The sequence below is a fragment of the Molothrus aeneus genome, chromosome 1 (genome assembly GCF_037042795.1).
Source record: "Molothrus aeneus isolate 106 chromosome 1, BPBGC_Maene_1.0, whole genome shotgun sequence".
In the NCBI taxonomy this organism is placed as follows: Eukaryota; Metazoa; Chordata; class Aves; order Passeriformes; family Icteridae; genus Molothrus; species Molothrus aeneus.
The window spans coordinates 43,603,206-43,628,048 of record NC_089646.1 but is presented as its reverse complement, the minus strand read 5'-3'; the positions used below and the strand labels follow the sequence as shown (position 1 = coordinate 43,628,048).

At 35.9% G+C, this 24,843-nt stretch overlaps 1 protein-coding gene across 1 annotated transcript in view; it reads left to right on the top strand.

The window, feature by feature from the left end:
• Positions 1-23,954, top strand: part of MRPL3 (mitochondrial ribosomal protein L3) — a 28,375-nt gene extending 4,421 nt beyond the window's left edge. The window contains exons 5-10 of the mRNA XM_066571766.1: positions 3,482-3,581; positions 5,462-5,522; positions 12,968-13,076; positions 14,764-14,841; positions 15,850-15,927; positions 23,331-23,954. Coding sequence (XP_066427863.1) covers positions 3,482-3,581; positions 5,462-5,522; positions 12,968-13,076; positions 14,764-14,841; positions 15,850-15,927; positions 23,331-23,480 — 576 coding nt within the window. The 3' untranslated portion in view covers positions 23,481-23,954. The remainder of the gene's footprint in view (positions 1-3,481; positions 3,582-5,461; positions 5,523-12,967; positions 13,077-14,763; positions 14,842-15,849; positions 15,928-23,330) is intronic.
• The last annotated feature ends 889 nt before the right edge of the window (positions 23,955-24,843 follow it).

Below are 24,843 nucleotides of genomic sequence, written 5' to 3'. Positions count from 1 at the left end.
CATGATTGTAGCTCATCAACAGCCATATCAAAGCCACTCACTTCTTTAGACATCCCAGTTGCTTTATGTGGAATTCCCAGGTATCTCTAGTGGCTGAGGTTGTCTGGCAGAGCTGTCATTCCCCAGGATGAGTTACAGATCAAGCAGGAACAAAGCATTCCCTCAAAGGATGTTTCTGTGATGTATTATTCCTGTAAAATAAAATTTTTCAATTCTTGCAATATCCTGACACTCATTTGTCTGATTTGGGCAAGTAAAAAAGTCCCAGGGCTCACGACTACTAAGCAGATTATTTCAGTTCATGATCATGGCATTTTGAGAGCATAGATTTCCATTTTTCAAACAGATGATTATCCCAGGGCCTCAGAATTATTCTGTGCACTTGTTTCTGCTTTAGTGGAGGTAAGAGAAGAAGGACCTTTTTTCATTTTATAGATCTGTTGGCTTTTTTTAGTATATTCTGCTGATTTTGAACAGGCTTATACTTCAGGGTACCATTCATTTATTCAGTTGGTTTATGCCACGTTTGACTAGCACAGCTTGCACTCTTCAGGTGTCTATTGTGTCACTTCAGTCCATTTCTACTTTCCAGGTATGACATTTTCCTGGAAAAATGACAGCTGTGTTTTTTTCTTTTCTTACTTTGGTCTAAGACATGCAAGAGTCATGGGAATAATGTTTTCAAGTTGTATTTTGCCTATTAAACTCCTTAGACTTGATCTTTTCATTAAGATCATGTTACCAGTAAATCCAGTATGTTATCAGAGTAAAATCGTGCTAGAAGTAAGGAGGTATGAAGAAAACTTCTTTTTAAACAGCTCCTATGAAAATTTCTTCAAAGCAGAACTATGTAAAAAGTCAACTCAAGGACTTATTAGTAGTGTGAGTTATGTTAAAGACTTTGTGCATAACTTTTCCCAAGTTAGCTTCTATTAATTTGATTAAACTTAGACTCATTTTAATAAAGAAATTAATTAAATATTCTTTGAGCAGTCTTTGGTGAGGTCCAGGCCTGAGACTGAACTGTATATCATCATCATCATTATTATTATTATTACTATTATTACTATTATTATTATACTGAGCTCTGTATTTTTTTTTTTTGACATCATGATTGTATAAACTAGATAATTCCTAAGGAATCATCATCATCATTATTACTATTATTACTATTATTACTATTATTATTATACTGAGCTCTGTATTTTTTTTTTGACATCATGATTGTATAAACTAGATAATTCCTAAAGAAGAATTTGGCATGCTGATTCTGGGCAGATTTAGTTGTTGAGGTGCTAAGAAGTTATGTATTTCTGTGATTTAGCTGCAAGTTTGGATCATTGTTGTCCTATGTTTATCAGCCTTTTTATGTGTTTCTTTTCTCTCAGAAGTGTCAGAAGTGAGATATAAAAGAAAGCTGAATGATACTGTCTTGTATTAGCATAAGCAATTTCTCTTTTGTTAATTCCTCATAGGAAAATCTCTTTCTCAGATTCCTCACATCTACTAGTTTTTAATGAGTTCAATCAAAAGGTTCCTTCAGTAATTTTTCTAACAAAGAATTTCCTGTATTTCTTTGGAGTGTCAAATTGCTTTAAAACTGATAAGGGGTATTGCATTTTTAGCAAGATTAATTTTTCCTTCTTAGCTTGATGTATGTCACTCTGTTATAAGTGAACAGATTTTTCATGATTTTTTAATGCACAGTTATGCTCAAAAGTAAGTTCTGCCAATGCTCAGACTTTTTTTTTTTGTCAAAAATATTTTATATGCTTGCTATAAGTGAGGGTGTGTTGATCATTTACTATAATACTGGAAGGTATTGTTGGTTTTTTAAAAAATAAGGAATATCTGAGAATTCACTCAGTGTTCCCCTCTTCAATATTGCTTTTTAGGAAGGGTTTGTAAAGACTGAAGTGTTTTGTTTGTAAAAATATATCTCTGACATGGCTGTTTGAAGAGGAGGTGCTGTTACAGTAGAACAGTGCAAGGCTACAGCCTAGAGTAGGACTCTTGAGATACAAGTGAATTTTGCCCTTTGACTTCAACTTGCTTTTCCTCAGCTGTGGTTTCTCTTTCCAGCCACCCAAACTGAGCACAGGGCTCCCTTTGCTGTAGCTTAAGGCAGCAGTTTTACATAACTGGAAATAAAGGATTGATATACAGGCACTTAGTAGGGATTCCATATCTTTATTTTTCATTCTCACATAGAGTTCTGCAGAATAATACAGGTGCTCCACTGATCCCTCAAATATTGGTGGTCTTAGGAGAGATTTTGTATGTAGTTGGTTCTGGTTTTTTAAAGGTATTTGAAGTATTTTGTACTGTGACCTCAAGTTAACAAATCTCTTGGGAAACATTTTTCACTCTCAAAGACAGATTGATATTTCTGAAAAATTTCTGGGTTTTTTTTCCAAATCAGAGGTCCTCATCATCTTGCTTCCTCGTTCTTCATAAAACTTCCCTGTTCTAACACCTTTCAGAAAGAAAGGGCAACATGCAGATTTTCAAAACTGTTGCCAAGTACACTAAGTAATATTTTTTAAATTGTCCACATTACTTGCTCTTAAAATACACAAAATAATTTTTGAGAGAGAGGGAACTGCACAGGAGTTTTGAGAAGCAGACCTCAGAGATGAGATTATCCAAGTGTGACAGTATTGTTAGATGCTTAAATTGCTTTCTACCAGAAATCATTTGAAGGAAAATCAGCTGTATCTCTTTCTTTTTTTTCCTGTGACCACAATTTTCCTGCATCACTGTTTCTGTTGCTTGGTTTTGTCTCAGTGATCTGCTGTTCTGTGAGATGTCTTGCTTAAAACAGCTGAGAATAATTTAAAGTACTTTAAATGTGTCAGACTCATCTGAAAGCAAAATCTCTGCTTTAGTAGGTCAGCAGTGGTTTGACACTGAGTGTACTTGCTATATCTTAAAAATGTGTGGATCATAAACTCGTTGTTACTAATTTTTCTTTTTTTGCCCAGAGACTCAAAATTTTCTTCTGTGGAAATTTAAGCATTTCTAGAAGTTTCTGCAAGACAAGAATTTTTTTCTATGGTTTTGTTAGTTAAATAAATTACTTTTATCATTTGGTGTGGAACTAAGTCATCAGAAGCTTTGAAAAAGAGAAACTACTTCTAAATTACTACCAAACTCCTTGTCAGCCATGAAAAAAAAAAGTAGCATCTGTCATCAACATTCTAAATTATTAGTTTCCCTCTTCAGATTTTCAATATCCTCATATATCTCATTTATATTAGGTAGCTGTAGGGTAACTACTTGACAGAAAATAAAAGGCAGGCATTTATTTATTTTTAAATAAACTTTATGTAGAGAGAAAATGCAAGCCTGAAGATTAAATTTTAGTATGATCTATCTGTTTCTCCAAGTGATGTTGACAGTCTGTAATAGTTTTCTGTGCTAGGTTGATTTTTGGGTATTTTAAGATGACTTTTTTTTTTATGGCTCCTTTTTGTTGCAGAAACCAGAGTCTGCACATGAAATTTTTAGAGAAGCTGGAGTGCCACGGAAGCAGAAAGTCACAACATTTAATGTAACAGATGATGCCATAATTAAGCCAGGTAATTTTTTTGAGCTACTGAGTATTATGTGCTTAGTCATTTAGCAGTCATCTGCCACTTGTAGACCTAAATGAAGTTATGATGTGTATTTCAGTGTTGTTTTTTATAGAAAGTGCTGAATTCTTTGTCATTAAGCACAAGCAAACTTTTTGCATAGGGAAAATCAGAAGATGGGTTTTGTTTCATGAGATGTAGGATTTTTTGCCTTTTCCAGGATACTATGTTTCCACCTATGAGAAAATAAATCCAATCCGAATTTACTCTGAACATTGAGTTAAGAAGTAAATATCTGTAACCTTGACTCACTTATTGGGCATAAATATGAATACAGTTCCAGGAAGTTCTTTGTTTATCCTTATGAGAGGGACACAGTTTGTGGTAATATTTCTCAGGACCCTGAAATAGCAGTTGAAGTTTTGTTTCTTCTTGCTGCATTCAAAAGTAGGATGAAGGCTGCTTTTTCTGTTTTTACAGCTTGCAAAGTAAAACACACTAAATCATGTTTATAACAAACATTTTCACTAAAAATCAGTATTGGAAGTTTGGTGATCAAATGAGAAGTTTAACATCTCTGAGGTTTTATTAGGTAGTGTATTTAGGTTATGTTTGTTTTGTGGTTTTTGGCAGTTACAGGTATTTTCTGAAGAATTATATAGGGTAGGAAATTCTACTGTTTTGCATCTTTGTTGCCATTAGTGGAGCTTTTTGCAAGACCTATTTAAGACTGCAGTAACTGATTAAAATCAAATCTGACATGAAGTCTGGACTGATAAATGGAAGCAATAGCTTGAGATAAGGCAGAATAGCAAATTTTTGATAAACTGGTTTTGCAGTGTGTGTATTTTGTACATAACATCCTTTATGTGCATGATTTTGTGTCAGTTGGCACTTATCCAAATGTGTGGATTATGTAAATATAACATGAAATAATATAAAAGTTTTTATGTTTGAGACTTTTGAGAGGTTTGCATCATTTCAGTTTGCATTCATACAGATTTGAGAAAGCATGGAAGCAATTGAAAAGGCATGAAGCAATTAAAATTTCATTTTTTTAATGGATGTATAACAGACTGCAAACTGAAATATGCAGCCATGTGAATCTTCAGATTAAAGTTCATTTAGAATGAACTAAGCTATCAGTTTTGCTTTGTTGGCTTTTTTTAAGCTGCTAATGAAAGAATATTTGCACTTGGATGAAAAAAAAATCACTGAAGACAAAACAAATCAGAAATTAATATTTTGATATTGCAGGTACTTAAGGAATTAGTGTAATTACAGTGAGGTGAGTGATGTCACAGACCTACAGTAGCACTGTTTCTGTTAAAGGTCAGCATGTAGACAATTCCCCAGTGGAGGAAGCTGTACTTTGGCCACAGAGTTTAGTTTGGAAACACTGTGTCTTCACACAGGAAGTGTTGCAAGATTATTTTTTTTAACCCCATTTTTTTATAATAAATGATGGGGGTTTGGTTTATTTGTTTTTTTGGTTTAATTTTTTTTTAAAAAAACTCTCCACCTTGTGAAGTGCTAGTAGTTCTAAGTGCAGCATATTCTGTTTTCTTGCTAAGCATATGTATTACGAGTCTAAACTAATTAGGCACTTTGGGCTTTGGCAGTGTATGAAGGGCAATGTATCTGAGTAAAGCTTTGACCCTTCCCACTAATCTGAAATTGGGTTATATCCTAAGATGTGTGCTTAAACAGTAAACACAAAGCATCTATTTCAGTCAGTGAGGTTGATGAAGAAGAATAAATAAGATGTAAATAACAAGTTCTGTTTCCTTTCCTGTGGCTGTAACCTGCCCTGGAGGATAATGACTGGGCAGTGGTTTGAGGATTTCAGCACTAAGTTGAACATGGTCTCTCCTCTTCTCCTGCAGGTACTCCTTTGTATGCTGCTCACTTCCGCCCCGGGCAGTTTGTGGATGTTACTGCAAAAACGTAGGTGCCTGAGGATTTATCATGTCTTAAATCTCTCTCAAAGAGACTGGCTGACTTTTTTTCTCTCTCATTTGGCTTGAACCCATGGCTCACAAAAGCTGAAATACAATTGCAACAGTAGTGACAGGAGGTTGACGTCCATTCGCTCATTGGGTCAAAAATATCAAGTTATGTTTCTTGATGAGGCTTCCTCTTGCTTTTGAACAAGGCTGGTAGACTATTGATGCTATTGAGGCTGAAGTCTGCCTGTGTTGTCTCTCACATGTTCATGATTAGCATGGGCAAAGAGATACTTTAATACAGTATCTCTGGTATGTAAACATTCTGAAAGGTATTGGTTCCCAAAAAGACTGCTTAATTTTAATTTGGTGAAGAGATGGGAAGAGATATGCAGACTGAAAGGATAGCAAAAAGGTAGTGAATACATTTAGCAGTACAACAGAGCTGTTAGATTCTTTTGTTGTTTGTTTTCTCTTGCATTCCAGCTCATGTCCTTTCTAGCAGTGGCTAAAGATCTTTCACTTTAGTGTGGGAGGAATAATTTCCTCTTAGACCATTGTAAATGCCAAATGAGAGCTCAAGTAATAGAGGGTGTTTGAAAGAAAAACTGGCATTCTGTGGCAAAGACTGGTCCTGGCTCTTGTTGTACATCTGTGATTTTCCCTGACCAAGAGAGCTCCTGTCTGTATATTTCAGTGTCATGATACAAAGATAACATTTGCCATTACATGTTTTATTTTCTCTGCAATGGAGATAGTACCCAGCTGCAGTTGTCCCACACGTAGGGTGTAATACCTATAAATGTCCAATGCTGTTCACAGGATTTTGTATATATGGGGAAACTGTCCATATCAACAGAGCTGAGTATGCAATTCTAATAGAGCTACACCTCACTGCATTTGTGAGGGCATGCTATTAAGAAAAACAATTTAAGGAATTGATTTGAATTAGTATTTTTTCCATGTCAGACTTTCTTATACACTTAGGTCTGGCATATTATTCATTCTGCTTGTAAATTACATTCAGTGAGCATCCTGTAAGAGACCATAGCTTGTTTGCAAAACAAAGCACATGATCGTTAGGAATACAGTCATTTAATGGAGATTATGTGTCCGTCTTTGTTAATGCAGAAAAGCTTTGCTTTTCCAGGAGCTTTTCCAAGAACTAGGAAAGGGATTTTTTAGCAGTGTAGAAAATATTGGTAAACAGCTGCAGGTTATTGATTTGTATCTTGCTTTTAGTGTTTGAAAATACTAGCAAGCTAAAAATGGACTGGGTTCTTGGTCCTGTTCAATGAATCCATCCTAGATTTCAGCTCAGTATTTCTAATATGTTTTCTCTAGATATTTGTATGATCCCATTTCAGAAATTAGGTGTGTGTTTGTACTGCTGATTTGGTAGCATATTTCTTGTAATCCTTCTGTAAAGATAATGTTCTTTAACTAAAGTGAAAGGTGAAATGGGTTTTCCATTAGTGTGATTCTCTAATCATTCCAGTCTTTCTATATCAAAAATGTTTAACCTTTTTCTGTAGCTTGCTCACGTTCTGATTTCTACTTCTTTGGAATGCTTTGGAATGTTTATCATGTTTCCTTACCTCCTGGGCAAGAATTAAGTTATGTTACTATATTTCAGTTTTTCTTCTATTCTTTTGTTTTTTTCCATGCAATTTCATCCAGCAAAGTCCCATCCAACCTGGGGAAGGGAAGAACTTGGAGGGAGGACCTGGGTCTTTCTGTTTCAAACCACTATGGACTTGAAAAACAGTAATTCCTTAGACGTGGTGTCAAGTAAAAGTTTTTAGAAATATATTTACATGAATATGTACTTTACATTTTTGAGTTTGACAGTAATTTTGCTTTAATTAGAGGAAACTCCAGAGTGTACAGTGTTAGAAATCATGTGGATAAAAATAGCAGTGCTGTTGATAATAGCATGATTAATTGTAATTAGTCCTTTAAAAAGGAAAGAAAGAAAACAAATATCACCTCAATGAGGAGATAATATAGTGGAATATAAAGGATTTTTTAATCTTTTACCAACTTTTAATTGTTCAGATGAGCAAGATATCCTTTTGAATGCTTCCTTCTGCCAAAATGTAAATAAAATAATATGCTCCTTATGTATAAGCAATCTTCAAATTTCATTTCAGAAGTCTTGGGTTAGCCTCTTCATTTGGTTACCAAAATGTAGGGGGTTTTTATTACTGTCTTCTTTTAATCTTCCCTGCAAATGTTTTTGTCAAAGTCTTTTGAAGTGTTTTGATTCATTTATACCTCTGTAAAGAAAAACACTTTTACAGGAATGAGAGGGTTCAGTTAAAGATTTATGTTTGCACTTGGTTTTTGTTTCAAACCTCATAATTGTTCAGCATGGTATGAGTGGCTTTTAGAGCACGGAGACAGGGCAGTGTGTCTGCATGCTGTCAATCTTCTATAGTGCTGAAATATTTTCCTTAGTACTAATTTTCAGTAATTTAAAAGCTCAATCCTTAAGTTTAGCCCTGCTAAGCTTGGAGCTAAAATGCACAACAAAATCCAGAAACACCTCTCTCACAGGCTGCAGCTCTGTGACCCCACCTTGAGTACTGCTTACAGCTCTGTGGTCCCCTCTAGGGATGGAGCACCTCCCCTATGAGGAAAGGCTAAGGGAATTGGGATTGTTCAGCCTGGAGAAGAGAAGGCTTCAGGGTGACCTAATTGCAGCTTCCAGTACCGGAAGGGAGCCTGTAAGAAGGATGGAGAAAGACCTTTTACAAAAGCATGTGGTGACAGGACAAATGGCTTTAAACTGAGATTAGATATTCAAACTTTTGGATTAGATATTAGGAAGAAATTCTTTACTGTGAGGGTGATGAGAAACATCAGAAATGTTGTCACTCCCGAGAAAAAGCCAACAGTAGTTTTGTTGGAAAGTGGTGAGTCTGGAGTGTTTATGGTTTATTTAAGTTTTGCTCAATTAACAGTGTAACCTGAGCCTGAATCAGAATGCTCCATTTGCCCAAAGTTATCTGAGTAAGTAGTTGGAATGCTTTTCCCCTGCAGCATCGAAATAATGCTCTTTTAAATTAACTGCATTTGAAGAGTTACTAGCTAAGTAAATTGTTGCTTAATTCCCATAGCTTTCTAAATGAGAGTTCTCTCATTACGTACTGGCATTTTTCTTGTATCAAATCTGGAAAATGAGGGTTTGTACAAAATTAGGTGGTTGACCTCAACACCTGCTTTCCTGCAGGTGGGACCAGAACAACTGTAATTAAACTCTATTTTTAACTCTGCAGAAAGATTATTTTTTCTTTTAACTCTTGCATGTCCTAGTTTTTCATATCATCATTGCTCCCTATCATTACTTTCTGGGAATCAGGTAATGCTTCACTCAGTGAAGCCAAGTAAACTAAGTCACTATATTGCATCTTTTGAGGAACAGGGGCATTCTGCATTTCAAATCTAGTTTTATAAGTCTCATGCATGTGGGGTTTTCTGTTCAGATATGGTGTGTAATGTTACTGTTAGAACATTAAAGATGTATAGCCCTTGATTCAAACCAAGACAACAGGTAGAAGATGCCTTAGCATGATACCACAACAGGGTAAGCAGGATGTCAAACATTCTACTTCGGCGTAGGTTCTTGGTTATCATATTTCAGATACTGTAGCAAAATGAATTCTTTCTGAGTGGATTCTAGTAATTTATTCTGTTAAATTAATATATAGTACTGGATTAACATCCTGCTTTGACAGACCTTAATGTTTTTTAAAAATCTCAGCTGGCTTAAGTTAAGTTTAAATAATTACTTTTCTTTTATTGGCGATCCTTGCTGAATGTGTTCACTTGTAGTAATTTTTAAGGAGGGCAAAGAGGGCAGTTAAACAATTTGAAGTTAAATGAGTGATATTAATAGCTGATACCTGGTGTCTGTTCAGAAATTGACAAGAATATAATTTGCATAATATTCATTATTTTTGTCAGAATAAAAGTTTAAGATTTATACAATACACTGTATAAACTCTTCTCTGATTTTCCATAATATGTCTTGAACAGCATGCATCTTAACTTCTCTTCCTTGTTTATATAAGATAAATATTAGTTTCAAAAGCATATTGCATTTCATACAATTGGAAGAATGTAAAGTCTTTGCATTAGAAATACAGATAAATTGTGGATCGTGGAGAAAATGTACTCTTTTTTGTTTTTTTTTCATATAGTGGAGAAATCCACCCCTTGTCTGAAAACAGATCTTATTCACATCAATTTAGGCTGGAAAAACACTGTTCTTTAGAATGCTTGAGGTATATTGCCTGAGCTACTAACTGCCTAGTTGACCAGTTCTAAATTTTATTATAAACCAGATGTTAGTAGGTCCTTACTTTGTTTTAAACTTTGCATTCAGTCTAGATAATCTTATTCTGTTCTTACTCTGTTTTCAGCTTTTTTTCAGATGGAACATGAGTCAAATAAGAAATATACACAGTGTAATTGTTTGTCTTCTTGACATTGTGACAAAAAACATTACACATTGTTTATTCTTTTTTAAAGTAAAAAACTCCAAGATGAAAAAAACTGTAACTGCTTCTTATTAAATTATTTCAGTCATGATGGCTGTGTCATATTAAATAGGAAATTAATGTCAGGAAGTCCTAAGTTAGGTGAAGTGTCCTTGTAGATAACGGAGTGATTTTTACAAGTCAAAAATGAAACTAATCTGAAACATTATTGAACTAATATGATGAAAACACCTTGATACATAGTAAAAAAAAATGAAATACGAAAATAAAAAAGTATAAAATTAAAATTAGAAATTTTTTTAAAAGTATAAAATGCTCTTAATTTCAGTATTGCAATATCTTTCCTTGACTTTAAGCAGAATATTTCAGAGACTGAAGATTTGTTTTCATATTCCAGATCAACAGATGCAGGAGAACTTTCAGGTTTACTGGAGTACTCGTTTTTCAGTCTGATCACACTTTCTGTAAAGTTCCTAAGGCTTCGGTGTTGTAAAATCTGAGTCTTTGTTCACAGAAAATACATGTGTAATTGGAAGGACCAAGAAGCAACTGAGTATTCTCTATTGCATGAATCAATTAATACTAACAACTCTATCTTGTAACATAATCACTTTTTTTGAAGTTATCTTACAGTATTTGATGTACTAAACTCTATTTAAAAATACATCTCTTGCATATATGAAGTATTTATGTTTTAAAAATTTTTAAGCACAACTGTCAGTATTCTAAATTGTTCATATTAAAAACCAAGTAAGTTGAATGAAATGTTGATTTCATGACATCAGAGATTTATTCTTCTTGGCTAAGTTTGACAGTAGTGTTTACTTTTGAAATGGTAGCTTTCTGTGGTTGTGTGGTTTTCTCTGAATTGCAAGGGCATTTCTGCAGCTAAAGAATTTATCATGCCCCATCATTTAAAGAGAGAATTTATCTGCTCACTCTGTTGACTGCACACCTGCAACCCACTTGCAGTTGGTTTTGGAGACTTTGCTAAGTCCATCTTCCAGCTAAAGATGCCAGAAGTAATCTGCTTGGAAAACATGGCCAGTAATAGGTAGTTTAAAAGAAAAAAAACAGCATTTTGGCAGAACAGATATGAGTTTTCCTATAGCTTAGTTTCTGCATGTATTTCATAGTTACTGCTCCCTAGCAATATGAAAACAGAAAAACACGAGTTTAGAGCCTGTCTTAAAGTGTATTTTTCAAACTGTTTTTTTATGACAATTGCTGTTTACTACTGCAAGCTTTTAAAATAAGCTGATACTATCAGAAAGTGGTGTTACAAAGCCTTGCATCCTTTGGATTCCTGTCTTGTGTTCCTGATCCCAGGTAACCCAGGTCCTCCCTCCCACAGGTGCCTTCATTCAGCTTCCTCTCATGGCCCCAACCCTCTTCATATCTTCATGTCCCACCACTGTCTGCTGGCCTGGAAGGACTTGTCTTACTGGTGACAGCCATTTGCATGACCAGCCAGCTGGCAGATCAAAGGAAGATATCACTGCTTTAATTAAGTTTTAGCTTTTCCTTAGCTCTAGGTAAGGAGCAAAAAATAGTCAGGAGTTTCTAACCAGTAACTTCTTTATTCAAACAATTACACATGTTTCTTTGCCAGATTTAACTGGAATTGTCCCATAGGTTCTGAGCGGGGAAGGGGAAGACCAGGAGACAGACACTGTGGTTGCACAGCTCATGCTCCCTTACAATTCTGTAGCTTTAGAGAGTCTTTCTTTATGGCTATTTTTGACTGGGGTTTGATATGTTCAAGCTAACCAGGACAGCAGTTAGAGGAGAGCTGAATCAAGTGAGAAGAGGAAAGAATCTACTTTTTGTTAATGTTGGTGTTTTCTGTGTTTGTGTGTTCACTAGTTTTTCATGGCAGTGCTGAGCAGGGAGTCAGCCAAGTGCAGTTCCTGCATAGAGTGTGCTCATACCCAGTTTTATTTTAGATGCAAAGTACCTATATATTTTTATTTTTAATGTGAAGTGCATTAGCAGAGAAAGTATTTCTGTAAATCAGAGGAAAAGGATTCTCTTGCAAAATCATAGAATCACAGGATATTCAAAGTTGGAAGGGACCTACAAGGATCACAGGGTCCAACTCTTTAAGTGAAAGGCCCTTACAGGGATGGAACCACAACCTTGGCATTAGAAGCACCATGCTCTGACCAACTGAGACAATTTCGGGTTAAATTTAATAATCAGTGCAGCCATAAACACTGTGGTCAGACTTCTGCTTTTGGGCACAGATAATGCCAGTTTAACACACACTTAATTCGGCTTTTCCTTTGTGCAGTGGTGATTTTTCCTATTGAATCTGTCCTTGCAGTAAATAGAGAATTCCAAAGCCAGTAGTGCTGTCATGTGGCTCCAAGATGAAGGACATGGACTCTGAAAATACATTTTATTTGATATTGTGTTTTAGAGCTTATTTGTTGGATGAATACAGATCAAGGGAATTACATGTCACTATACCCAAAGCTGCTCTCAGGAGATGAGTTTGTTGTATGGAAAAGAAATGTTCCTTCTAAGTAGCCATCTCATCCCTCTCTCAATGCTTAGGCCAGATCTTAAGTTGTGGTATATGGTATTATTTGGGATTTTGACAGGGTTTTTGTTTGTTGTTCTGCTGCTCACTTGGTGAGAGATGCATTATGGTAACTTTTATTGAGGACAATCACAGCAAAGAGCATTTTATGTTAGTCTTCTTGCCTGTTTGACTCTTCTAGTGCTTCTTATTCTGTAAAGCAGTCTTTAAGCATTGTACTAAAATATGTTTATGGTGCAAAGTACAGATTTTTATACCACGTTTAAGTGTCTTCTTCCCTAAGCTGAGTGTTGTTAAAGGTAAAAAAATCATGAGCCTGACTGGAATTGTTGATTATTGCTAGAAAGCTTATGTCTGACTAACCCAGGTTTGTTTCTTAATTATTTTTGTTTTCAGAATTGGTAAAGGATTTCAAGGTGTCATGAAAAGGTGGGGATTTAAAGGTCAGCCTGCAAGCCATGGCCAGACAAAAACTCACAGACGACCTGGAGCAATATCTACCAATGTGAGGATTCTCATTTCCCATTAAAACATTCTTCATTGTTTTTAGAACTTTTAAAACTGAACAAATGTACAATAGCTAGCTGCCACAGTTACTCTGTGCTAGCAGGGAATCCCAGCAGCAAAGGAAGTTCAGAATCCTGTATAAGGAGCAGTGCTGTTCTCTTAGGTCTCAATTTATGAATATTCTGTATTGCTGGTAAATGCTCATATTTTAACTGAGCTAATTGGCATATCTTGTAATATAGTGAGAGAAACAGTCTTAATACTTCAAAGAGAGTTCTAAGAAGCTTTTATCACAGCATTTATAGATTGGAATGGATTTGCCTGATATGTTATCCTGCAGATATTGTACTCTTCTTTGGAACCCTGGTTGCTTTTATCACCTTGCCTGGCATGTGTAGCTGCTTCATGATCTGATCCCCATAATTTAGTAGGGAATTATTCCCAGAAGTGTGTAAGCTTCCATGCATTTCTAAGCAGAGTACAGAGTCATATTTTTACATTTCAAACTATAAATAATATTAGTATAAAAGCTCTTTGAACAAGTTAATTTTAGGCTTTGTCTTATAAAGGTTGTACAATATTAGACTGAGCTAAGAGGAATATTTTGCAAACTAATTAAGATAAACTGAGTTGTAGTACTGAACATGAACTGTCTGTAAATTTCTGAGAGAAATTAAAATTTAAAAAAGGATTAATAATGCTCAAGAGAATAGTAAAAGCAAAAAGGCAGCAGTCAATGAAGCTTGAGTAATTGAGAGTGTAAAAGCATGTGTTACTGATTTATAGTCCTCAGTTTCAGCTGGCAGAAGAATTCTACACCTGGCACTTGTTTTCATTGAAGAATGTAAATATTTGAACACTAAACACTATTTTAGCAGATGGTATTCATCATTACAAAATAACCCCTTTCCTTTTCTTTAAATTAGAATTTCCTAAGCAGTAATGCTACATGTAATTTCACAAAGTATATAGAATGAAAAATGGTATTGGAAGTAGGTATGATGGAAAGGAAACAAGGTGAAAGGATGCAAGAGGGGAAAAGCGATGCCTTGACAGTACTTTCCCATCTATGGTTGGCTATCTCAGAGATTTTTGTAATCCAGGACTGTTCAGTAGAGAATCTTCTCCCTAGAACTGCATTGCAATTAATTTCCTGAAATCATGATTTCCACAAGAATTAAGAAATACTCCAAAAACATTATTAGTGTATAACAGAGAGGTGCAGGATACAAATCCTTTGATAACATTGTAGAATTTAAAATTATTGCACTTGTTCCTGCCTTTTTTCCCCACCTTTGTTGTCCAGTTTATGCCCAGCCAATCAAAATTGGGTACAGAAACTAAAGAATACTGGGGAGTGGAATTTTTAATTTGGGTACACACATTAAAAAAGATCTGATTGACATCAGTGTAAAAACTTTTAGATTAGGGGAGGAGAGAAACTACAGTGTTTATGGGTGTGTGTATATATATATATATATATATATATATATATATATAAATCTTGTGATTGTGGTCAAGTATTTCAGAACACATGTAGAATAAAGCCTAACCTCTGGCAGGAGGTATTTAAAATGCTTGTCAGGATTAGATTTTTTTGATATTATATATTTTTAGCCTTGAAATATTTTCTCTGGTGTACCTCTTGCAGTTAACATGGTGGTTTTGGCCTTGTTTTTATCTAGCAAGCTGCCAAAGTTTATCGTGGAAAGAAAATGCCTGGTAAAATGGGTAACATCTACAGGACATCTTTTGGATTAAAGGTGAGTTCTGGCTATACCAGTGTGTGTATAAGGTAGTGGCATTGCCAAGCAATGGTGTCCTGTCTGCCATCTCTGCAAGAGTCCAGACAGCAGCATCTTGAAGTAAGCAAGCTGGAAAGACCAGAGCAGCAAATGTGTTCTCTTGTAGGTTACAAATAACTTATCTGAACATCCTTTTGTGTTTGTGGTACCCTGGGAACTGGGATTTCAGGTGATGCTTCCCCATTCAGTGTAATTTCCTTATGTCCCTTGACTTCTGCCTTTGAAGAGGGAAAACAATCAGTCTTTTGGTGATTTCAGTTAATGTCTCCATGCCTATTCCATTGTTCACACCCAACCCAAATCTGAGTTGTTTGAAGCTCTGACTTGGTCATGGCCTTTCACTTTCATGTGCAGAAAGGGGGTTATAGTTTCTGTCCTGATTCTGATTTGTGCATAGCTGCAGCAGCTCCTGAGCTATTAAAGTTACTCTGTCTCTGAAGGCAACCTCTCCAGTTTGCACAAAAAGCATTTTCACCTCTAGTTTGCCAAAAAGTGCTGCTGTTGTTCTCAGTTTACTATAACTAATTTTTTGTAGCAGAAAGTGTGTGTGTTCAGTTGAGCACCTGATTGAGTTAAGAAATTAACATATGGTAACAGGAACATTTTCACAAGGACATTTGTTTTACTTTGTCACCTGTGATGTTTTTCATCTTTTTCAACTTATTCCTGTTAGAAGGAAAAGAGGCCTAGGAGCTTTGCTTGGTGTTACACTGAACAAAGAGCTGCTTTACCAAATACAGTCTCCAGCCCTTTAAAACTGTTTCAGTCTCTTGCATTAGGAAGCTTTGCACCCACAGTGGCATGTGAGTGAATTCTATGGCAAGTTTAGGCCTGTACAGAACATTTTTCTTCCCCAGGGTATCACAGCCAGTTACTCAGTCTGGGCTTTGCTAGACTTCTTGTAAAACTGGGAATAATCTCTAAACAAGACTTAATGTTTGATTTTTTTTTTTTTCTGTCTCCTAGGTATGGAGGATCAATACAAAACATGACATTATTTATGTAAATGGGTCCGTTCCAGGTCACACCAATTGCCTGGTGAAGGTATGTTTGCTACTTTCAATAATGGTATTAGTGACTCCTAAGCTCTCTACAAATCAATTTCCAAATGAAAAAACAGTGGTAGGATGCAATTTTCATTTCTTCTGAGAAATCTTGTACTGTTAAATCAAAGGGCAGTGGAATCAGTTGTGTGATAGAGCGTGGTCAGCAGGGGCAGTAAGCACTGAATAGCTCAGTAGGGCACTCTAAATGGCTCCTTCTTAGATTTGCACCCACATATCTTAGGATACACCAACACAGTTGCTGAACCCTGTGGTAAGCTGTGTTCATCCCCTTTTAATGCCAACATGAGCCTGTAACATGGTGGTGAGATTTCCAGAATGTTATTTAAGTGTTATATTGATGAACAGACACACAAGTCCTGCTTTAGAGGTTATTTAAGCATTCCCATACCCAGTAGCAGTTACTTTTCCAAGAAGCAGTTGAGGTACACAAAGAAACAGCTGGAGTTCACAATAAAGATCTGAGTTCCCTTTGGAATCAGTATAAATGTGCCAGTGGTATTTTCTGTGGCAGTCTGCAGAATTCATTTCAAATTATTTGGATATTGTTTCAGTTTTCTGTAGACAATCTTAAAACAATGAAGAGTCTGATAAGTGTTCTTATGATGTAAATAATTCACATCAAAGCAAGAAAAGTGCTTTTCAAGGGTAGTTTTCAAAGTAGAAATTTCTTTGTTACTTTCTTTCTACTTATATTCTGCATACCTGCAAACCACTTACTTGGAGGAAGTTGTTTCCATTCTGACTGAATAAAGTGCAGGGTATCAAATGTCTTTGCTATGAAGGACTATGATGAGTTTGGTATGCATGTACCTCTGTATCTGAGAGTTTTAAATCCTCAGAATCCCTCAATGCAGGGATTTAAATGGTTCAGGACTTGAAAAGTTGAAGAGTTCATCAAATTCAGATGTTTTCAAATAGTTTATTATCTTCTGGTTTACTGTGGACATCTGGTTTTTTTGTCTCTTAGTTGTGGAGGAGAACTCTACAGCTACTGGGCCTGTGTACAGCAACCTTGCCTTCAAATAGGGTTTTTACCCATAGAAAATTAATGTTTCTCTGCAAATAAGACCTTTTGTCCTGGGCAAGGTATCTCTTAACTGTTTTTATTTTAATGTCCAGCCCAAGCCTGGGGAATACATTACACATTTCTCTTCCAAATATAGTGAAAATTGGTTAAGAGATATCCAGGAAAAGTAGTTTTCAGGACAACTTCTGCAAAATTACTGGGTGTGACATCAATTACATAGAATTAAGAGTGTGGTTTGACTGGCTTTTCATCTGTATATTGGACTGAATGAACTTTTCTTGACTGTGTTCAAAGTATTTTTTCCTAATCCTGAGGCATGAACTTGGTTTCTCAATGTCAGTCTGAAATTTAATTAAGTGGGAATTTATTTTAGGATGTTAGTTTTAAATAATAATGTGTGCATACAAGCAGCATAATGTAGCTGAAAAATTGAGAAATGTTTGATGCCCAGACTGTATTCTTTGATCTTAATAGTTCTCTTAAACAAGAGTTAATTGTTGAAAAATATTGTGCATCTTGTTACCCTGGTAATGCCATTAAAATCCACGTTGGTGGCAAATGCAGGTACACATCTCACATGTTTTATCTGTAAGGATGCAACATCTTATGAAGCCACTGAGACTGAGTACAGTGCCTGTTTTTACCAGATTATAACTTTTATTCTAACTAGACTCAATAATCTAATTTTTATTTCTGATTTTAAGTGAGTTAAGAAAACAAGCATTTATTACACACCTGTAATATAAATTGTTTTTTAAAACAAAGCTCTGTGTGTTAATACTGCACATTCTTATGTACACCATGAAGATCTCATTCAAACAAATCATTCTTCCCTTGCTGATCAGACACTGCACGTTCTGCTTGGAAAAGAACATACATGGGAAGAATGAGGCTTTTCTTCTCTTAGAGCTCCTTGCTTAAGAGAGTATATGAAAGATTTTGACCAAAGTGCTGCGGACTCAAATTTTCATGACATTTAATAATAAGTAACACTGTATGAGGTCAAGACACAGTAGTAGGTGTCACTGCTATTAAGAAATAGGTCTCCCAAAATTGCTTCCAGTCTTATTAGGAGATTGAAGGCAATATGTAGTAAGCTACATTTCATTCCAATTCCTTGAGCTGGTGGATCCATTCTGTGGCTTTTTCCTTGCATGGGCCATATGAATTACATTACATTCATTTTTTCCCTTATTTTTTCAAATATATCTGCGAAGAGTAGAAAAGGCTTTAATTATAAAATCAGGTAAAGCAATGCTATTTGGTTCTCTGATTTCTGGGGGTTTTTTTCTCCATTAATCTTGCTGCATTCATCTGTGGTGTTTTTAGCTTCCTTACACCTTTCTTCCACAGTGTTTTCTTGTTTGCTTATAGACATTGACTTCCAATATATTGTTGTATATTTGTTTGGATCTGTAGTTGGGGAGAGGAATTATGGGATATTAGCTGCTGTAATTACTGTTCATTCCACTAAATACCTGCCTGTAATAAGTAGGAATAACGTCTAGGGAATTTGAATCCATCTGTCTTTGAGTTCCAGAGTGAAATATTGCATAATACTTCCCTTTTTGTGTGCCTCCGAGGGGAAGGCATTTGTGTTCAGTACCCACTCTGTGTTGCTTGGTAACCATTAAAACCATAGTGCACCTTTAAAGCATATATTTATTTTGTATGTTGTATTTTTGGAAACTTCATGCATCAGCACTCAATTCAGACAGAGATGAAGCACTTAAATTTTTCAAGTTTTGTTTTCAGCAAAATAAAATTGCAGAATACTGGGATTGATGGATTTCTGTTTTTAATTAGAATCAGCTTGCATTTGATATTGCACATTGAAGTATGCAGGTAAATAACTGACATCAGTAATGTTTCTAGCCAACTGGAAAACTAATGTAAAAAGCTTACATAGATTTCTTTCTCAGTTGCAAGGTGTGATAAAATTAATAAACTTCAGGAGTGTGCTGGAATGCACAGAGTTCTTCTGTTACAAGAATAACATTGCAGAGTAAGCAATTGTAAAATTTGTGTGTTGGGCCTATCAAGATTGCCTACCTCAGGAAACATCTGTTTCTTTCTGGGGTATCTTCTTAGATCCCAGGGCCCGTAGTTACCATCTATAACAGCTTTCTCTTTCTAAAGGTGATGGCTCTGGATTGCTCTCCCAGGTGTGTTATCAAAAAATCCTCTTTTGTCATTCAAGAGAGATGCACAAGACTTAACTCTCTTTTCAAGTAGATGCCTTTTAGTGGAGAGTAATATAGTATATTATAATTCACGATCTTATACTTTGTCTAGGATAGTATTTTATACCTGCCCTGATTTTCAGGTACCTGATTTTCTTAGGATATTCCGTGTTGATCATTTTAAATATATCACTTGTAGTGAGAGCAGAAATTCTGGCAAATCTGGTAGCCCATAGGAGTTGCTTTGCAAGCTGATACTGAACTAACCTGTTTGTATGCTAGACCTGAGTCCAATTGAAGTATCCAAGTTGCTTTAGTATGATGTTCCACTTGAGCTAGTAACTTAAGTCTTGACATTCCTGTTTTTGTTTGGCTCTTTTTTTTTTTTTCAAAGAGAAGTAGTGATTTGCATCCTACTTATTTTATACTTCCCTGTGTTACTGTGCTGTGTTGCTAGTTGTTGATGCCTGGATTGGGTGCCCTCTGCTCAAGTTGAGGACATGCAGAGATAGTGTGGTGCCTTCAATTCTTTCATGTTCTCTGTCCTGTGCCTTGGGCCTCATTCATAGAGTTGTGCAGAGGTCTAGGGGGGATTTGTATGGCTGGGTTATTTTTTAAGACAAAATAAGGCTGGTAAGAAATGGATATAATTCTTGGGTTCAATTTTTATGTCTAGCTTCAAAAATAGCAGGGAAGCTGAGTTAGGTGATGTATGACACCTCGGGAGCTTATTTCTAATCATTTTCTATATTTAAACACGTTTTTATACACAAATAGCTTGCATTCTTTGCTGTGGTTGCTAACACAGCCTGAAGCCCTTTTAAACTACAAATGTGAGTTCTGACTTAAACATCAGTTTTTAACACTTGTTTAAGACCACATTAAGCCTTTTGTGGTGATAGATTTCTGAATTTGTGTTTGTTTGTACTACCCATTACACTGTCAATATAGGGGACATATATAAGTGCAGTTTATTAATTGTCTGCAAAACCCTTTATGACTGTTCTAAAGATTTAGTGACCCAACCAGCTCCAATTTCAGCTTTCTCTAGTATTTTTCTAGATAAAATGACCTGTCAGAGAATACACTGTAGTGGTTATACCATCATCTGCATATAACATCTATCTATCTATCTATAGTATAGTCTACTGTAATTTATAGTGCTATTAACACAGCAGTTGAGTAAGCCCAGCATTTATTATATGAGGTATACAGCAAATGCTTTTATGGATAGCAGTAACAGTTTGGACTATGAGCTTGATTCCTTCTGGGGATGAGAGCCAAATTCACTGGATTTTAGTAACACAGCATGAAAACTTACTCCTTTATTAGGGAGGGATGTTCTCAGGATGTTACTAGGAGAGCAGGAAGAGCTGTGCTGGGTCACCTGCACTTCTTTTCTGTGTACTTGCCTATACAGACAAGTGTAGCTGCTGCTGCTCCACACCAGTGAACCTCTTTATACTGCTGTGAAATTATTGTTCCTGTGTCTCTTACCTCAGATTACTGAAACCTTTGGTATGCTGGGCCCTTCATAAATGTAAAGGGAGTAATTAAATAAGTCTCTTGAGAAGACAGATAAATCATACCATGTTTTACCTGCTGAACAATACTTTCAGGTGTAAAACGAAGTTGAGTTCTTTAAATAGTAATGATAATGACAATACATGATAATAGAATACCATCTAACTTTTTTTAATTTCAAGGAGAAAGAGTTTCATGTAGCTTGGTAGTGATGCTCTAAGATAGCACTTTTTTACTTTAAATTGCATTTGAAAGCTATGAGTGTAGAGAAAGATGGAAAAAGAGCAGTAGCTTCACCCGTCAAAAGAAATACTGCATCAATTATACCAATAAAAAAAAATGACCATATCAGAAGAAAACAATTTTAACATCAGATGTGACCTGTGTTTCTGGGATCTGTCAAGCTTCTGAGGAGTTTGGAAGGGGCAAAATGAAACTGTGTTGTACTGCTCTGGGTGCAACAATGGTCTGTTAGAGCTGTTTCAGGAGACTCTTAAAACTGCTTTAAGAATTCTCCATATCACACTGAAGATACTCTGTCCAAAATGCCCCTTGGCATTAATATGTAATTCATACAATGTTAAGTCTGGACAGAAATCTTAAATTCATTTAAATAAACTAATGCAGGACTGAAATTAGACTTTTGGATTTTCCTTCAGTTAAGAGCAGATGTCTTACTGCCAAATCCTGTCATAAGAAATTGTTTTAAGAAGTAATGGAAAAAAAAATAGGAGGAAAACAAACATTTCACTTCCTTTCATTTTCTGGATGTCCAGAGCTGCCTGCAATAACACAGCCTATATGTAACAGCACATACTATTTCTTGATTAAAGTAATCTAAAATAGCAAAAAGTAGACATGAAAACATTTAAATAAGATATGCATGAAATGAATAAGTTATCATAAATAAAATAATTTCTTCTAATCTTTCTGATACTAACTCATGTAGGGATCATGAGGGGTTTTGCTGTTGACAGAGAAAGCTTTTGGTGTGTAATAGGATTAGAGAGTAAAGGAGAAATCAGCAAGGGAAATAATAGATAACCAGTGAAACAGTTAAAATGGGGTTTCAGATAGCAAAAGAAACAGCCACAGTGTATTGAAAGGGAAGGATGATGTCTCTGAAGATGCCATCCTTCAGGTGACACTGCTGAAGCTCTCTTGACTGTTTCTTCTGAACTCACTGTTGCAGCAAAGGTCTGTGGATTGGACCTCGGTCTAGTTCATTCCAGCTAGATGTGCAGTGTAAATTGGGAGCTACAGGTCTGGCAGTTCACAAGACCGTAGAGAGCACTTCTGTAGAAGAGCAGTGTTCTACTTGAAAAGCTACTTAGCCATCCTAACCAGTGCAACACATTGAACCCCTCATCCCCTCATTCTTAGCAAAAGGCATTCTTGTGTTTATCAAGCTTGCCCTTAAAAATATATTGGAATGCCAGATTTATTGTATGTACTATCTGCAGGAATCCTCATGGATTTTGGGAAAGGTTCAAGTAATAGTAGATATGAATTTGGTAAATACAGTGCTGTCAGAACAGAGCATTAAGTGGGCACAAAATTTTTTTAATTTAATTTTTGGCATAAATCAGAACTGTCCTACATGAGGTCTTTGTCCAACCTAATAAGAACAAGCATCCTGTTCCTTAAAACCCCACCAAAAACTAAGAGGAAGAGTTTATCTTCTCTCTACTAAAATTTTGTCTAATCTATTTGCACGTTTTTTTTTTAATCCACTTGAGTATAGTGCCTGAAGGGGATTATTACAGCTCAGGAGGAAGATGATATGTAACAATATAAAAAAGAAGAATTTAATTTTAAATCAAATTTAAGAATTTGTAGCTCTTTTTTTTTTTTATTCAGAGATACGAGCCTTCTATCTGCTACTGCAGGCAAACTGCTTTTTGCTGATAATTCTTGCTACTAATTTTCTTCAGAGATTGGAGTTTCAGGGGCTAGATTTTAAATCTTTCCACATGTAGAGAGGTCAGTAAAGGAATTTCTCTGTGGCACCACTCTTCTCGCAAACAAGCTGTCTTAGAGGCTCATGTTCAACAAACTTAGGTACAGATTCCTGAGTGAAGAATTTTAGATGTTTAACTCTGCAGTAACTGAGCAGCTCTGCAATAGCCAGAGGGATTCAGTACGGCACATGCACATATCTTTGCAAAATTAGTTGCAATAATTAGTTTGCATCACGCATACAAATGCGTGTCTTGTTTGTTGAAGAGGTGATTACGCTGCATAATAGAACTTGGAATGTCAGGTAGGAACATACTGTGAGAAATAAGCACTCTTAAAACAAGCTATACTCCTATTTTAATAACATTGTAAAATATTGAGCAATGAATTCATATGAGAAGGTTTTGATTCATTGTAATGACAAATTCTCTTTGTATTTTTTGTTTGTTTAGTTTTGCTGATTTTTAAAATCTTTTTAAAGATGAGTACAAAATGTTAAATTCAATATCTGGGGTTGATGTTAAAGTAACTGATGATTATACCTGGAATTCTTTAAACAAGTGGAATGTGAATGCTGTTGGGTTTTTCTTATGCATGCAAGCTGAGTTCTTTAAATTCTAGTGTATCACTGTCTAAAAATCTTCTGTAAGATTTATTAACCCTACTCTCCCCCTTCCTGCTTTTCAGGTCAGAGATAGCAAATTGCCTACTTACAAGGACTGCAATAAAAACCCTCCATTCCCTACGTTTTTTGCTGATGGAGATGAAGAACTTCCAGAAGACCTTTTTGATGAGGAGATTTTCCAGTTCACAGATCCATCTGTCACATTCGCATAATGTTCCTCGCATCTTTGAAAACACAGTTTTGTTATTTTCATGTACATCGCAATGCTGTATAAAAGTAAGCCTATGAACTGCAGTCTGGCCAACTGACTTAAACACTTCAGGTATTGCCATTTTGGTCAGGTAATCAGATTTCCCACTGTCAGTCTCAAACCTGTACTTAAAGCAACAGGTGGGTCTGAGGGACAGGTTGTAAAGCACACCAAACTGTGTGTCTTCAGTGACCTTTTGTCTTCTGCCCCAGGCTGTGAAAACCTACACAATCCTGAAAAACTGCTGTTTTGAAGATGGTTCCAGTTCATTTTCTGAATGTGAACAAATTCTGTTTCTCTTTTATGTGAAGTATACTGGGCAACTCTGATCAAATCAGAAAAAGGTTCCAAATCTGCCTTGGCATCTGAGGTGGGGAGATCCATGAAGAATTATCCAAAATAAAACAAGAAAATGCGTGAGCATTGTTTTACAGAATGAGCTTGTTTTGTTTCCTTTTTTTGTCCAGATCTCTTTATCTCCTTTTGCCTTTGTGTTGTTTAATGTAGCAAATACCCAACAGATTTTCTGGAGGGAGGGTGATGGTGGCCATATGTAGGGTGAGGGAGTGTTTGGGTGGGAAACATTCAGTAACAAAGCAGCACTAGGACTGCAGGGGCCACCTGTTTGTCACCTTTGCTAACAGCTTGTTCTGAACTTCACTGAGGTCCCTTGAATGTTCTCTGGAGAAGTCTCTGTGCATCTACCATGGCATTTGTATTGGATTCTTATGCTGTTATAGGAGAGCTATTTCCAAGGAAAGAGGCCAAATGTGAGGCATTTGTCTTTATGCTAGTGCTCATTTTTCTCTTCTGTCCCACCTTTCAATAGCAGCTGGGATCGTGCCCCTTCTGCTTTTCACTTTGCATGATTTACTATTTATAAGTTTGATCTTTTGGATTCTGTAAATCTTCTCATGTACAGAAGTACCTTCATAGCTGTGAGTGCCATCTGAGCACTTCACTTTACTCACAAGCCCTGCAGTAGTTCAAGAATTTGCATACAGTGTTACCATTAATACCCTGGCAGTGTTGTCTCCTCATCTTTGTAGCTTCATCACACGCTATGAGCTCAAAGGAAGCCACAGGTTTATGGCAGTACATTAAGGTGAACTCTTATTATGTCAGATAATATTTCAGTGTGGGGAAAATCACCAAAGTACTTCAATTCCTGTTTCTTTGGTAAGAGAACTTTTCCCTTTCTGGCATAAAAAGTGAAATTGCAATGATCTGATCATGTTGCTCCAGAGAATGACTGCAGCCATTCAGACAATACTGTAGTTAATGTTGCCTTCCATTTGTTCAGTTTTAAAGTTTCTGTTGAAACC